Here is a 15,682-nt window from a genome sequence, read left to right as displayed (position 1 = left end):
CACATATATATATGAAGATATTGAATCTATATCACATGTGGGATCTTTATCCCCTACAATTCCCTGCCCGGTCCAGTTCTCCTAGTGCCCCTAACAAGGGGGGCGCAATGACCATTCCACCCCTACCCTAACACTCTGCCTGGGTGGGGTCCACTCCCCTCTTATTACAGGTACTAGGGAATTGCAGGAGATAATTTTTCATCACATGTGATTATATGGAGAGTCCAAGAAAGGGAAGACAGTGCGTGTCCGCTTAATACACCCCCTCAAGGAGGAGAATCGGGCAACCGAACCTTTAGCTTGTCCCATAAGAAACTAAACCTTGTGGTGGCGAGTGCCTTGGTGAGAGTGTCTACAAGTGGATCATTAGTTGAGATGAATTGAACTTTTAATTGTTTCTTGGCCACTCGATCACGAACAAAATGAAAGTCCACCTTGATCCACATGCTTCGTACGGGCATGAAACATTGGATTGGCAGAGAGATACGTGACCCTAATATTGTCACACCATAAGATTGGGGGACCATTAAGAGGATATCCAAGCTCACAAAGTAAAGATTCCAGTCAGATTAATTCAGCTGACGCGTCAGCCAAGATTTTGTATTCGGCCTTTATAGAAGAACGGGCAACGGTCCGCTGTGTACGAGAAATCCAAGAAATCAAGTTTGGACTGAGAAAAACCGCAAACCCACTAGTTGATTTCCGATCAATACCATCACCGGTCCAATCAGCATCAGTAAACGCCTGTAGGTTACGAGAGGGAGATCGCTTAATTAAGAGTCCATGTGTGTGGGTGCTTTTCAAATAGCAAAGAATTTGTTTAACAAGTTGTCAGTGACCTTCAGTAGGGGTATACATAAATGGTCAGACCCGATTAACAGAAAAGGAAACATCAGGGCGAGTGAGGGTAACATATTGTAACAATGGACCGGTACTTGGTTGGAATAGTCATACGCGCACCCCCTGAGTCCAAACTTTTGAAAGTGGTGGACATAGGAGTCTTTACCGGTTTATAGTTTGTCATGCCGATGTGGTGTAGAAGATCAGAAATATAACAAGACTGAGAAAGTAAGAGACCTTTAGGTTGAGTAACAACCTCAATACCAAGAATGAAATATAAATCACCAAGGTCCTTGATCGAAATTTCACTAGATAGCTGTTGCAGAAGTGAGGTCATCACACTAGAGTCACTGCCAGTGACTAAAATATCATCAACATAAATTAAAATATAGCAGACATGTGCACCCATTTGCCTAATAAGAAGGGAAGTATCCATTTGAGAACCATGAAAGCCAAGATTGAGCCGGAATTTTGACAATCGATGGAACCAGGCACAAGCTGCCTGTTTGAGACCATAGAGTGACCTGTGTAATTTGTAGAATGCTGAGGAAGAGAGGGATCAGTAAAGCACTGTGGTTGAGACATATATACCTCTTCATGCAACAACCCATGGAGGAATGCATTGTGAACATCCAGTTGACGAACGGGCCAACCTTGTGACACTGCAATAGAGAGAACACAACAAATTGTCGGAGGCTAAATTGCAGGGCTGAATATTTTACTGTAATCAACGCCATGCTGTTAGTGAAACCTCTTCGTAACTAACCAAGCCTTATAACGTTCAAGAGAACCATCAGCCTTCCTCTTGATGCGGTAAACTCATTTGCAGCCAATCAAATTCATATAAGGGGTTCGGGGAATAAGTGACGAGGTTCCATTCCGAACCAATGCATAAAACTCATCAACCATAGTCGTGCACCATTTCGGTAATAGAGATTTAATAACATCTCATGAGCAAGGTAGCCACGAAAACTGATCAAACAAAGTCATTGGCTGTTTTGTCGAAATTGGGAAGATTATTGAGCTGAGCTGTTCAGTAATTGCTTCTGCTTTGCTGATATAGGGGTTGTAAGGTTTAAGATTGAACTGTAAATCTCTTGTTGTGAATAGTGAACATCAAAACTAGTACAAATAGAGTTATATTTTTCCAAGGCAAGCCCAATTGAGATGGGTAAGCCCTTACCGTTACCAACATGCAATTGATCTTGACCATTGTACTCATCATAATGGGATGAAGATTGAATGTCGAGTGCCACATGGTGAGAAGCACCGGTGTCAGGGTACTAGGGGAGAGTCGTGGATGGGTGAGGGGTAGGGAGAAGTGGTGGATTGGGGTGGCCATAAGGTGAGGCAGCATGTAAAAAAGGCGGGTAGGTGGGGTAAGTGTAGTGTGCCACAGGGTTGGTGGTATTGGGCGGAAAAGGAAGAGAAGGCATGTTAGGGTAGTCGGACTGAAGGCGGTAGTAGCACCAATCAGTAGAGTGATTTGTGCGACAACAAATTGAGCACCAGAATCTACCACCAAAAAGCTGACCTAGAAAACCACGATCTCTACCTCCCCGACCGCATCCACCATGATAGCCCCGGCCATGCCGATTGGGAGAGGAGGAGCGGAGTCCCTTGGTGTAGGCGCACGGTGAACTGTATTTGCTGAAGGAGAACTGGCAGAGGGAGTAGTATCAATGATGGTGAGTTTATTTATTGATGTTTTGTGAAGAAATTCATGGCTCAAAAGCATGGCATGTAAATCATCTTAAGGAATGGGATCAGTCCTGGTAAGAAGGGAAGAGACCATATCGCGAAACTTTGAATGAGGCCATGGTAGATGTGCAAGTTGCAAGCACTAGGACGGAGAGCATGACTGACAACATTAAGCTCGGCAGAAATTGACTTGGTGCACTTCAAAAATTGAGAGACCGGTTCATCCGATTTTTGCTAGAGACCTTGCAATGTCATATTCAAAGACATGATGCGACTTTCAGATGGAGAGGAGAAAGCCATGGAGAGGGTTTTCCATATATCGTGACTCATGTGCTTGCCAATCACCAAAGGAAAAACTTCCTCAGAAAGAGATGCAATCAGTAAGCTTCGTATCATAGAGTCTTGACGGCGCCAAGTAACAGTAGCAAGAGGATCTTCAGGGCACAAAGTGGTGCCATCAAGGTGACTGAATAAATTTTTGCCATCAAGAAAAGGCTCTATTTGTGTTTGCCAAAAAAGAAAATTTTTCGGTGTGAGCTTGATTGAGATATAGTGATGTGCTTGATTGAATGAAGGAGAGGGGGAAGAACCAGGTGCCATAGGAGAAACGGCAGCCGCGACATTGATAGAGTCAAGAGCAACATTGGACGAAGTTGTGTGATCATTGCCCATGCTGAAGAAGAATAAGCAGAAGAAAAAACATAAAAAAAGAGAGCTCAGTGGAGCTTAAATGGCTCTATCATGTTGAGAATAGAATTTTAGCCTCGCATTAATGTTCTCAATGTGAGAATGTATAAGATTGCATTGGAGGGAATCCTAGTTCTTCTCAATTACAAAATACAATATTTAGAGAGACATAAAATATAAAATTTCCACTGTAGGAGGACTCAATATAAGAATTGCCATATTTAAACCAAATACATATCACATGTGAAGAAATTGAATCTATATCATATGTGATTATATGTGTACTGTGATTCAAATTAGTAATATTTCTATTGGTGAAACGAAGCCTCTCCACAAAAGCAGGGGTAAGGTTGCATATATTATGACCCGTCCCAAATCCCACAGCAGCGGAAGCAGCATTGGCACTGGGTTGGCCTTTTTTTTTTATTTTTTTATTTCAAACGAAGACTGTTTCTTGATTGATCTATTTAATTAATTAATTAATTAATTTTTTTGTTCTTTATACCTTTTGTCTTGGGATGATTGGGTATTTTATTCGTAAGAAGCTGCTTCTTTTCTTCGTTGCTGTCTTAATGTCGTATTTGAAAGGATAGTTAGAAACCTGTCATGATAAGAAGCTGCTTCGGATTGTTTTGATGAACGGTACAAGGGAAAATGATGAGTCCATGGCTAGTCTAGTCCTCTTCTGCAAACCCCCTCCCCCTCCCCCTCCCCCTCTTCGCATCATCAGACTGGGCATTAACTTTTAACGTATTGTAGTGCTATTTAACCAACGAGTGTTGCATCAGTTCAGTGGTCTCTCGCTCTCTTTCATTTGGTGTTCTATTCGTTTGGTTTCTCACTCTTTCTCTCTCATATCTTAGTGTTTTGTTGGCTTGTTGGCATGATTCGAAGTATCGGTATCGTATTGGGTCATTCGTATCGGTTTTGCTAGTCATCGATATCGATACCAAGCTGATACCGTATCGATAGCACGATACAGACAAGAGGTAAAATGGTCCAAAAACTCATTTTTAAGGAAATCAAGGGATAGATTTGTCCGATACAGCTGATCAAGGCTGATACCGTATCGATATCTTATCGGTTTTCCGTGTTGCTGATAACCATTCCGATACCATACACTAAAACCATGTTTGTTGGGGTTGGGGGTGGGATGTCCTAGTTAAAGGTGTTTATCAGTTTGATTTCGGATTGGGGTTTAATGAAATCGATAGAAACTGAAACTAAATTAGAATGATCGAAAACGAAAAACAAAATCGGACCGATAGTGACCCAATAAGAAAACGAAAACATAAAAATTCAGAATTTTTCCATTGATTTCCTTATGTATTCAAAGAAAATCGAAATCAGGCTGGACTGAACTCTATAGTAGCCAATTAAAAACTGATAATAAATTGGACCAAATCAAAACCTTTTTAATGGCTTGGTTTCATGTGAGCCTAGTAATAGACTAAAACCGATTCAGTCCATCTGAAACCGAACCAAACTAACTGATTAACACTCTTAGTCCTAGTAGAAGTTAAATTGTAGCAGCAAAAGATAAATTTTAGATCAGGTTCTTGTTCGGAAAAACAAACTTTTTTCAATTTGTGTGAAAGTTAATAGAGATACACAACGATAACTAAGTATGCGTAAAATAATAACGCACTTAAACAAATCAAGCTAATCAGAAAAAAAACACAATTTTTACCATAGAAACCTTTTTCACCTAGGTGAAAAGGAAAAACCATGAGACCTTGTCCAGGTAAAACCTTCCACTACAATCAATCAATAATGAGATTACAAGATCTTCTCTCTAGCTAGTAGCCAGTGTTGTAGTCTAACAAACATCAAGAGTAATAACCCTTTGGATTCACAAGAATATAGTATTATCACCTCAAAACCTAACGTGACAAATAAAAAAAACAAAAAAAACCATAGCACCTTCCCTTCTTTTCTTGATAGAGAGGATGCCGCCATATCACAACCACGTGAGGAACTCGAGAGAGAGCACCTTCTATTCTCTTTCTTCTCCACTTACACTCGCAGCAATACGAGATGGAAGAAATGACAAAACACATACGAAAATCACATATGTAACAAAGAAGAGGGATTTTCATCTTTCACATCTCTCAATCTAGGGGTAAGTATAGAAGACGTGTGAAAGTGAAGGAGTATAGTGACATTAGAAGAGTGGTACTCTTCTCACCACTTCACCCATGTGGCCCTTCTCATTAATGTGAGGAGGATCCCAACAAACTTCCCCTCTGACTCACAAGGAAGGATTTCCCAAATCTGCCATGTCAACATCTGTGTATCTCTACAACACAATTTTTTTACTATGACGAACATTAAACTTCTCACATTGCAGGAGTGCCCACCACATCTTGCCAATCTTATAGTGTGGTTCCTTTGACACAGCAAATGATTTACTCGCTTCATTCTTCAACCTGCACATTCTCAGTGTATATATTATTATATATGCACCATTATTTGTGCATGCATCATTCTGTATATACCAGTATTTGTGCAATTATGTGCACTCTCTGTATGCCATTCTGTGCAGCGCTAGTCCCTCAAATAACTCTCAATCATGGAATGGATCTAATTTCGTATCGATTAAAACTTGTACTTCCATCATGCAACTAATTCATTTGCATGTCTTTCACAATCATAGGCCTTTGCTTCTTCAAAGAATTCCTATTTACCTACATATACTGATGTGGTGGAACTCTAGCAGACAGTTGTTGCTCCTTGGTAGATCTTCTCATCAACTAATGTTCAACTGGAGGCTCTTCAAAGGGCTGCTTCCCTGTTCACATCACGTATACAAACTAGCATCATCATTGCCACATCACCATCTGCATTTTCATTGTCTTAGTGTACATCTAGCCATCATTATGTGTCATGAGAAGAGGATCTAAACAAGATCAATGAGATCATCATTATGAACAATGCATTAAGTAGGTGTGACAAAATTTTCTATTCTATGAAAACATAACAATATTTCCATATGAGTAGATGACAACATTGTCTTTTTCATCTGTCTTCTCCTCTTTTGAGCTTTCTACGCTCTTCTTTTCTTGTTTTTTTTTTTTGCTAAAGGTCAGCAGAGGTTTGTATTAAATGAAAAGAAAGTAAAATACAGTTAGGGAACTAAACCAACTTCTTGGAATTCTTTCCTTACCTTCGGCATGGCCATCAGCAGGGAAGAAACCACCAAAAACATATTACAAAAACCAACCCCCAAATCACCTAGAAAATCTGTATCTTGGCCGTAAGGTTGCGTCCCACCTCATCTCAACCCCAATGTAGTCGGAGCTGCATCCTAGCTACTTGACGTTCTTGTTGAAGCTGCCCGCTTTGCTAACTTATCCGCTACCACATTAATCTCTCTGAAGCAATGACTTATCCTCCAATCAATCTTTTCTAGGTAGTCACTGTAGAGCCGCCATCTCTGCTGGAAGTTCTAAGGAAGTGAGTTATTATCCACATAAATGACCAAAGCAGTCGAATCACTTTCAATCCACAGTTTCTCCACCTGTAGCCTCACTGCTTGATGTAGGCCGTTGAAGAGCCTTAAGTTCAGCCCTGAAGTTTGTTCCAACCCCCATGTAATAAGCAAAGCAGCACTTAGACCTCCCATCGTGGTCTCTCAAAATTCCCCTAGCCCCTGACCGTCCTAGGTTCCCAAGAGAGCATCCATCTATATTGAGTTTGTGCCATCCCTAAGCAGGGGGCTGCCAAAATAGGTTGCCGACTGACCGTGAGAAAGAGCTTCCTTGATAGCACCAGATCCGCCACCGAGGAAATTTGCACCGGTTCCAGAGCTGACACATCGATTAATTCATTACAAATGCCTTTTATCACTGCTACTTGACTTCGGTGCATATTCTCGAACCTTCGCCTATTCCATTCCATCCAAATATGATATGACACTAGTATGACCAAGGCTGGCCATATTTTTGAGAGCACCACACTTGCCTTTTTCCTCCTCCACCATGAGAAGCTCTTCAATGGATGGGAAGCCAGTCCAACTCAACTCAAACATAGAGAGGGTTGCAGCCCAAACACTGGCAGCAAATTCGCACTCAATAAAGATATGCTGGCTTAACTCCAGGCACCTACAGCATAGATCATAGCATGACGCCCCATGAGCTGCACGCTTTGTTACATTTTCATCCGTTGGGAGACTTCGATGCGTTAGCCTCCAGCCAAAAACCGAAGCTCTTGGCACTAGGCCTTTTTGCCACACCAGCCTCGCCCATCCTTGCTGTGGTGCATAGGATCGCATACCCTCCCATGCAGATTTTACCGAGAACAACCCCGACTCCGTCAACGCCCAGACTCTTGTGTCCTCATGCTCCGTAGTTGGCAATTTAATTTGCATGATCTGATTACACACCACCTGCAATTCTGGCGATCTAAGAACCGGAAAACTCCACTCCCCCTCATCAATATAGTCGGCAACCTTGTCCTTCAACGACCTTGGATTTGTGACGTATGGAGCTATGACATCATAGACACGTTGTCCATTCACCCACCGATCAAACCAGAAATTTATTTTCTTCCCGTTGCCAATTATCCATCTCTCGTTCACACCTACCATCTCCCACACCCTTCGAATGCTAGGTAGTATAGAGGACTTCACCCCCTTCTTTAAGGACCCATTAGCTGTAAGAAGTCTCCCCCGCAAGAAGTCCACAAATCTGGAACTATCACACTTTATAAACCATGCCAACTTTGCTAGTAAAGCAAGGTTAAGTTCCTTAAGTCTTCTCACTCCCAATCCTCCCTCACTCTTAGGTCTGCATAGCTTGCTCCATCTAACCGTGATAGCCTTTGAAGAAGAAGCGTCCCCACACCAAATAAAATTTCTAATCCACCGTTCCATTAGTTCCATTATCGAAGTCGGCCATAGGTACACCGAGAAGTTATGTACCGGAATGCTGCACATCACAGACCTCACCAATTCCACCCTTCCAGCCATAGATAATAGTCTGCCTTTCCACCCCGCCAATCTAGCCTTGAATTTATCCACCAGAGGAAGAATGAAATCTTTTTTTACTCTCCTCTTGAATAGATCCACCCCAAGATAACGAGTGGGGAAAACACACTCAGGAATCTGCAGCACCTCCTTCACCTTGCGCTTTCTTAGAACTGACATTTCCCCTACAAATACTTTGCTTTTCTCAAGATTTATTTTCTGCCCCGAATAGTCTTGATAGCAGTCCAAAAAATTCTTAACCTTTCGAACACTTTTTCATATCAGCATTCATAAAAATGAACAAATCATCTGCATAAAGTAAATGAGATGGGGTGAAAGTGTTCCTAGGGCCAAGAATCCCTTCACTAACCCCTTCATCCTCAAATTAGTCAAACCAAGACACAAAACTTCTTCATCCAGAATAAAGAGAAGAAGGGACAAAGGGTCATCCTGCTTTAGTCCTCTCTCCACCCCAAAATACCCAACCTGTCCACCATTGATTAGGATCGACATTTTTGTTGATCTCATCATCTCCTTGATCCAGCATATCCAGCTTTGGGAGAAACCGAATTTGCTCATAACATCAAACAAAAACTTCCATTCCAGCGTATCATACGCCTTTTGGACATCCAGCTTCATCTCTAAGGTTCCCCCACAACATTTGGAAGCCATCATGTTGGTCAATTCAGAACCCACCCTTATGTTTGAGAAAATTACTTTCCCCTATTGGAAAGCCCCCTGTTCTTTAGAAATTAACTTAGAAGCCGCCTAGATAGCCAGGTAGCCATAATTTTAGGAATGATTTTAAAGAAAAAATTCCCTAGACAGATCGGGCGAAAATCCGTGTCCATGATATGTTTTTACTTCTTTCCCGGTTTTTTTTTTAACAAGTTCTTCTTGTTAAGGTGAACCTAATGATTTCCTTCTTGTGTTCCTCATTCAATAGACGTCCTGTTACTTGACTCATTGAAAGCACCCATGTGGTGCAGAATTCCTAAGAGACACCACCAGTGTCTTCCAACTGTCTAGTAACAAGCTGAGAAGTAATAAGGCTTGTAACTCATCATCAGTCAAGGACCATCTTAATGGAAGAGAGTTGATTCACAATACTTTGCACCTTGTTCAACTATTTTGCAACTGAGCTTCCTTTTTTGCCTCAGGTTCACAAGCTTTCTAATTTATAAAGCGTTTTTGTTGGCAGTTTTTCTTTTCTATAACTTTCATAGTGAATGTGCCAATTTCTCTATAGATACATAATGAAAAACTGTGTCATCCAGAAATTATCGGATAAATCCAACGGCCTTCCAATCCAAGGTCTTCCATTCAGTAACACACATTTTTTTGTTGGTTTCGTCGTGTCACCCTTTATGGGTGCATAAAAATCCTTGTAGGATAGTATTTCTTCTATATTTTCTTTCCAAATCATACAATTACTCCATTGAAGCTAGTCATCCGTATTGTGGTGTTTCCCTCCATCTTTTATACACGATTTCAAGAACCTAGTTTTGATATCATTTGTTGGGAAAAACAAACATTTTGCCACGTCTGAAAGTTAATGGACATACACAACGATAACAAAGTATTTGTAAAATAATAACACATTGAAACAAATCAAGCTACCTGCGAAAGAGCACACTTATTTTAACGTGGAAACCCTTCTTAAGGTGAAAGGGAAAAGCTAGGGTACCTTTTCTATGTGAAACCTTCCACTATAATCAATAATAATGGGATAGTTAGTGCTAAAGGCTAACAACATCAAGAGTAATAACCTTTCTTCGATTACAAAGCAATTCACTAAACAAAGAGGGATTCACAAAAATATAGTACTCTCACCTCAAAACCCAACATGGCAAATATAGGAAAAACTGTAATTGTACTAACCAACCCAAATTCCATTGTTAGAAGGGAAATAATCACTTTAAACTGTCCTTATATTGCCTTTTTACAATGGCTTGGCTATTTGATCATTCAAAGATAGATAGATATATAGATAAGGAATTGAAGAGAACAGGTAGGTGATAGTGTGGTACTCAACATGACAATCTTTATTCTAACTTAAGTTTGGCTTTGAAGTTTCACAGTAATATTTAGTCAAACTGTCTTCCTTTCTTACTTTCCTATGTTATATTTGCCCTTTTACATTGGCAAGGGGAAAAAGAAATTTAAATTTAGGGTAGACTGAACTGAAGCTAAGGAACCCTAGCTAGCTAAACATTGCCCTGTAGACAATTGCTCGTATTGTGCAAGCATAAGATGCCCCAATTTCGAGAGAGAGAGAGAGAGAGAGAGAGAGAGAGAGAGAGAGAGCATGTTCCCATTAATTATAATCAGAAGTTTGGAAAGAAAAAACATGAATGAAAGCATAATAATAAATAGTTAATATAATCTTTTCCCATGCAAAACAATCTCTAATAAATCTCAAAATGAAAGGAAAAGGGATGAGGAACTTTCAGTAGAAATCTAAATCCTTGACTCTTTGAAGAATCCATACATGCCCCACTTCTTAATTAGTTTCCTTTTCACAGTTGAAGCAGTACCAGTTTCCCTCCAAAACAAACCCTTCTCACAAACATATAGAGACATCATCAGCTGAAAGCCAAACTAGCTGACTCTTTGTATGAGCTCAAAAGCTGGCCCTTCATCTGTAATTTCATTTTCAAATAGATAACCGACAAAATATCTTAGAAAAACCAAATGGTTCCTCTTTCTTGCATAAGATGTTAAGATATGAAAAGAGAACCAACCCCTTTTCCCCTCTCTCTCTCTCTCTCTCTCTCTCTCTCTCTCTCTCCCTCTCTTGTGTCAGTTTTGTTTTTTTGGTTTTTTCTGTTTGAGAATGGCATGTCACGGCATTGTCTGATAACTTCTGCTACTCTCACTACTCAAAAAGATCTTAAAACTCATCATCTTGAAACCTATTAATCCAAGGATCCAAACGCTGCTGCTGCTGCTGCTGTTGTTGTGTCCCTCTCTCTCCGTAGCTGCTACGACCCCAACTCAATGACTCATCTGCTCCTCCCCCCGATGGTGATGCTGACAAATCCATCGTCCTTCTGACACTTCCACTTCCACTACTTCCATCATCTGATGGAAACCCATGTCCTAATGGTGCTCCAATGCAAGTATAATTCGTTGATTCTGTTGTTCCTCTGTAATTTTGATTTGGGTTTCTATTGTTGTTGTTGTTGTTGTTGGGTAAGACATGGCCAACCACGTAGTCATTCAAGGAATGAGGAGGAAAAGGAGATGTTGGTGGTGGTGGTGGTCGGTACTGAGATGGTGGAAAGGAAACAAAACGAGAAGAGCTGCAGAGGTAATTAGGTTGAGGAGGAGGAGGTGGAGATGGTGGTGGTAATATTCTTGTTGGGTAAACTGGTCTGAAGGTTGCCATAGATGGGTCTCCTCCCATACTTGCATTTTGATGATGATGATATCTTCCAGATGGGATTTGTTGACCACTTCCCATTTGCAGATCTCTGAATCTGTTAGTTTCCTCAATACAAAGAAAGAAGAACAAAAGAAAGAATGTTACATAGAAGGTGAACCTTATCCCTATTTCTATACTTGGGGTCCAGTCACTGTAGATTTGATGAAATCAAGAAGGAGATACCTTCTTTTTTTACCAAATCTGTACCTGAACCTTCCTTTGTTTATCTCAAAATAAAGAATTATAAAAAGTATTTTGCAGAAAAAGCATTGAAATTTGAAACTACCGACCAGAATCCAGAGAAGATTTTTTTGTTTTTTTGTTTTTTTTAAAATGCAATTAGGGTAATTGGCATTACATACCCTAAATGGGAGACCCCTTGGGCGGCTAGGTTTTCGTTACTGAAGACTAGCTGACGAGCACGGTTCAATGTTTCTGTCTCCCTCTCTGAAAACCCAACAACAAAAAAGTCATATCAAATCAAATTAAAACAAAACCCACCAAGAATTTCAGCAAAAAATAACTTTTTTTTTTAGAAAAAAGAAAGAAAAGGATTAAAGTTAGACTGAATGAATGAATGAGATGGGCTATAAGCCAGCTATGCTTCGTAGCACTTCCATGGAAAATCAGTGATGGGATGCTAAGAACTTTCATGTAGCAGTAGAGTTTACTTCATTACACGTAGCAGCTTTTTGAGGTTGGAAAAAATTGTTTATTAGAAAAAGGGAAAAAAAATGTTATTAAGAGAGAGAGACAGAGAGAGAGAGAAGAGAGAGACACCTCTCTGTCAACGTTATTAAATGTTGTATTTATTGGGACTTGCCTTGGCGATGGCGATTCATGTGTCCCCCAAGAGCTTGAGATTTGCAGAACTTCAGGGAACAAAACCTACACTCATAGACCTTCGCATGTTCATCTTTTCCTTCCTTTCCGCCACTTTTCTTTCTTCTACCACCTGTAATCATCCAAATAAAGTAACTTCGATGAGACCACTCGTTTAGAACCCAACAAAAAAAAAAACCCTTTTTTTTTTTTCAAACTTAAAAAAAAAAAAAAAAAAAAGAGATTAGTTCAGAAATAATAATAAGGAGAAGAAGAAGAAGAAGAGAGTGAGAATGAATTGCAGTGAAGGTTTAAGAAAACCAAGTGGGTTTGGGTTTTCTTCTTACGAGTAGAATCTGAAGCTTCAGTAGCAATGCTGGAGGTATCTTCAAGGACTTGTTTACCATCTCTTCCATACTCCTCAGGTAAGTTGTTGAGGTCTAATGGGTTCCTTTCAGGTCTCCTGCAACATAGAGGAGAGTATAAATATACAGAAGGATCGAGAGTGAATGTGGTTAATGTAGGTGAAGAGTGAGAGAGAGAGAGAGAGAGAAAGAGAAGTAGAATAAGGAACACAGTAATGAAGGTAGAGAGGGAGATAGAGGCTTACATGGTACCAAGACAGAGAAAGACAGAAAAAAAAAATGTGTGACGAAAAGGCCCAGATAGATGATAACGAAAGCTTGTGAAGTAATAAGACTTCAGTTGAGACAGTAATATAGAAGCTAGGCAAGTGATGTTGGGGAGAGGGAGATTGAAAGTTCTCTATCAGTTTTGCCTGCCAGCCCAGCCCAACTGGACCCCCCTCTCTCACTCTCTCTCTCACACACACACTGAAATTTGAAAGGCCGTAAGGAAATTTAGGGTCACTGGGTATCGTGACTTCTTAAGGAGGTGAGGTGAGACACAGAGGCTTAGGTAGGGTGTAGGGTGTCAAAAATCGATAACATTCATTCTTCTTTTTCTTTTTAATAACCAGTATATATAAAATTTGAAAAAATCTTCGAAAATGAATCCGACCGGACCAGATCAGACCAGACCAACCATTTGACACCTCTAGCAGGGCGTAGTAGTGTTATGAGGAAGAATGAGAGAGACGTTGCCCTACATCCCATTTGGCCGACGGGAAGGGTGGGGTGGGAATGAAAGTCATGGGAGTGGGAACCTTGTATTGCTAGGTTTTAAGGGAGGTTAGTAAATTGATAATGAAATGTTCCATTTTCCCTCACTTTGGCCTTGGCTTGTTTGATTGGTCTTTTCTTATGTGATGGGATAAAATTTTATAGGGAAAAAGAACGTTACCTTGTCACGAGGAGCCTATATCCAAACACAGGAGCATGTTAAATTATGATTAAAAATCTTATGTCGTATTGTAGGGTGTATGGTGCACATCATGCGGTACAACAACAGAGATGAAGTGTGTCAGCATGGCACACATCGCCTATTTTGTGCCGCAAGATGTGCACCGCACAACCTGTAGTACGGCAGAGGATCTGGACTCCAAAATTATCACCCTTCCCGTGAAATAAAAAATCCTATTCATGTTGATGCCTCGCACACGCTCTCATTGGCCCCCAAGTTGGTTCAAGGGCCAAGTGATCGACTAGGCAATAATCTCTTGCCCACTTTAATATGACAAAAATATCTTATTTTTTTTGGGACGAGAACATTGCCAGGCTGCGTAGTGTATGCTAGTGTCTCCCTATGTCAATATCTGTCTCCTCACATAATAGAGGGCAAATATGTCATTTCATTGGAGGGAGGAGAGAGATAGACTCAAAGAGCTCGAGGCGTTAGCGTACACTACACAATCGGACAAGGAACTCAAATTTTTTTAATAAAAAATTCAAATGCACCTTTGGTTTTACTTAAATTTATGAACATATGCCAGTATGTAGAAGAGATAAGCATAGGGAACCAAATACCCCTTCGTTGTTCACCAATTGTTGGGCATGTGGTGTCAAAACAATGGCAATAGGCATGATTGAAGAGTTGTCATTGTTGGCAACGTCTTGTTTTTATGAGAGCCAACACATAATCACAAAATGGGTAAATGTGAGTTTGGAAAGCATGTATGATAAGGTAGATAGAGGGTGGAAAGGATAAAGGTGAAATGGCCTAGACAGTGTAGGTAAAATAATTTCAAAATAATGGTTTTTGCACTAACATCAACTTTGTGTAATTTCTGAATTGTCTTAGAGGCCGAATCTATTGAAATTCAAAACATAAGATTCTATCGCTTCAAGTCCTCTTTTTGTTGGATTTGAAATCAGGTTAATTGAAATTTGTACGAGGGAGATAAGACTTGAACATTATCTGTTGTGCAAAATTTTCAAAATACTGAGTTTTAACACGTCTAATAATTTCATGGGAATTTTGAGGCACTCTCCATTCAGAATCACACCCCATGATTACCAAATAGCCTTACTCTTTACATTTCCAGATCATTTGAACCTACAAAGTGGTTATGCCTACTGCCCTATGAGTCTATGACTGAAAGCGGCATCATTAGTGCAACAATTTCAGATGCAAAAACAATTACAAGAGCCAAACGGAAGGGAGAAAAAGTAATTAGTCGAGATGTACAGTCTGTATCTGTCCTATAAAATTCTGCCCGAGGTACTGTAGTGTTGCATTCATTATATGACTCAGCTTAATCAAGTAACTTACCCTTTTCTTTTCCTGGCAGGTATGGGTGGGGGGTGCTGGTGAGGTTTGGGCTTGAGCGTTAGTGCTCCACAGAAGATGATTCATTTGCCCATCCAGAAGGGAGAAGGGAAAAAAAAATATAGAGAAATTAACTTACTATTTTATAGGTTAAAGTTAACATTATAAATAAATAATGAATTTAATTTATTTGTAAAAAAAAAAAAAGTCATGTAATTATATATATACTAGTAAAGGTGCACGTGTGACCATACGTGGATAAATTCTAAGTAAATATATTAATGAGTCTAATTTACAGAATCATTATATACTTTTCTTTACACTACTGTTGATTTTTAAATGAAAATTGATGTAGTGGTTGTTGTGTCCTGTTTTGTTTTATAGTAATTTGTATAATACCACGTTTTATTATAGTTTAGTTAATTAAGACCCATATTTAAATTTTAGATGTTGTTTTCAAAGAAAGATGCTTAAAACGAAATAGAAAAATAATAAAACTCTTGATCTTTTGTTATTGTGATTCTATTGTTAGCTTTATTTTGAAGTTAAAATCATTCTCTCAAAAAAGAAAT

At 39.8% G+C, this 15,682-nt stretch overlaps 2 protein-coding genes across 2 annotated transcripts; both read right to left on the bottom strand.

The window, feature by feature from the left end:
• Positions 1 to 564: 564 nt before the first annotated feature.
• Positions 565 to 8,866, bottom strand: LOC122665760. Its single transcript, XM_043861898.1, has 5 exons — positions 8,565 to 8,866; positions 7,192 to 8,465; positions 1,432 to 1,502; positions 1,007 to 1,342; positions 565 to 744 (listed from the first exon to the last, which is right to left on the bottom strand). Exons 1-5 carry the CDS (start codon positions 8,864 to 8,866, stop codon positions 565 to 567), a joined length of 2,163 nt encoding a protein of 720 aa, XP_043717833.1.
• A 1,622-nt stretch (positions 8,867 to 10,488) lies between these two features.
• On the bottom strand, positions 10,489 to 13,228 carry LOC122664049 (zinc finger protein STAMENLESS 1). Its single transcript, XM_043859730.1, has 5 exons — positions 13,054 to 13,228; positions 12,791 to 12,906; positions 12,445 to 12,576; positions 11,984 to 12,068; positions 10,489 to 11,676 (listed from the first exon to the last, which is right to left on the bottom strand). Coding segments are annotated over exons 1-5 (924 nt in total). The 5' UTR covers positions 13,056 to 13,228; the 3' UTR covers positions 10,489 to 11,087.
• Positions 13,229 to 15,682: the final 2,454 nt, after the last annotated feature.

The sequence above is a fragment of the Telopea speciosissima genome, chromosome 6 (genome assembly GCF_018873765.1).
Source record: "Telopea speciosissima isolate NSW1024214 ecotype Mountain lineage chromosome 6, Tspe_v1, whole genome shotgun sequence".
In the NCBI taxonomy this organism is placed as follows: domain Eukaryota; kingdom Viridiplantae; phylum Streptophyta; class Magnoliopsida; order Proteales; family Proteaceae; genus Telopea; species Telopea speciosissima.
Note: the sequence above shows the minus strand (reverse complement) of the source record. Positions and strands in the feature narration are given on the sequence as shown.

Bases quoted from the DNA above. Each gene is read 5' to 3' on its own strand.
- LOC122665760 (XM_043861898.1), bottom strand. From the start codon at position 8,866: ATGGCTTCCAAATGTTGTGGGGGAACCTTAGAGATGAAGCTGGATGTC. The intron at 1,503-7,191 runs GCAAGTGTGGTG...TCTCTATTGCAG, and splicing joins CATGGTGGAGGAGGAAAAAG to TGTCACAAGGTTGGCCCGTT. The intron at 745-1,006 runs GTAAAGACTCCT...CGTAACCTACAG, and splicing joins GCATGACAAACTATAAACCG to GCGTTTACTGATGCTGATTG.
- LOC122664049 (XM_043859730.1), bottom strand. The intron at 12,069-12,444 runs GCAAGTCCCAAT...TTGGGTTTTCAG, and splicing joins CATGAATCGCCATCGCCAAG to AGAGGGAGACAGAAACATTG. The intron at 11,677-11,983 runs GTATGTAATGCC...GGAAACTAACAG, and splicing joins CAAGGGGTCTCCCATTTAGG to ATTCAGAGATCTGCAAATGG.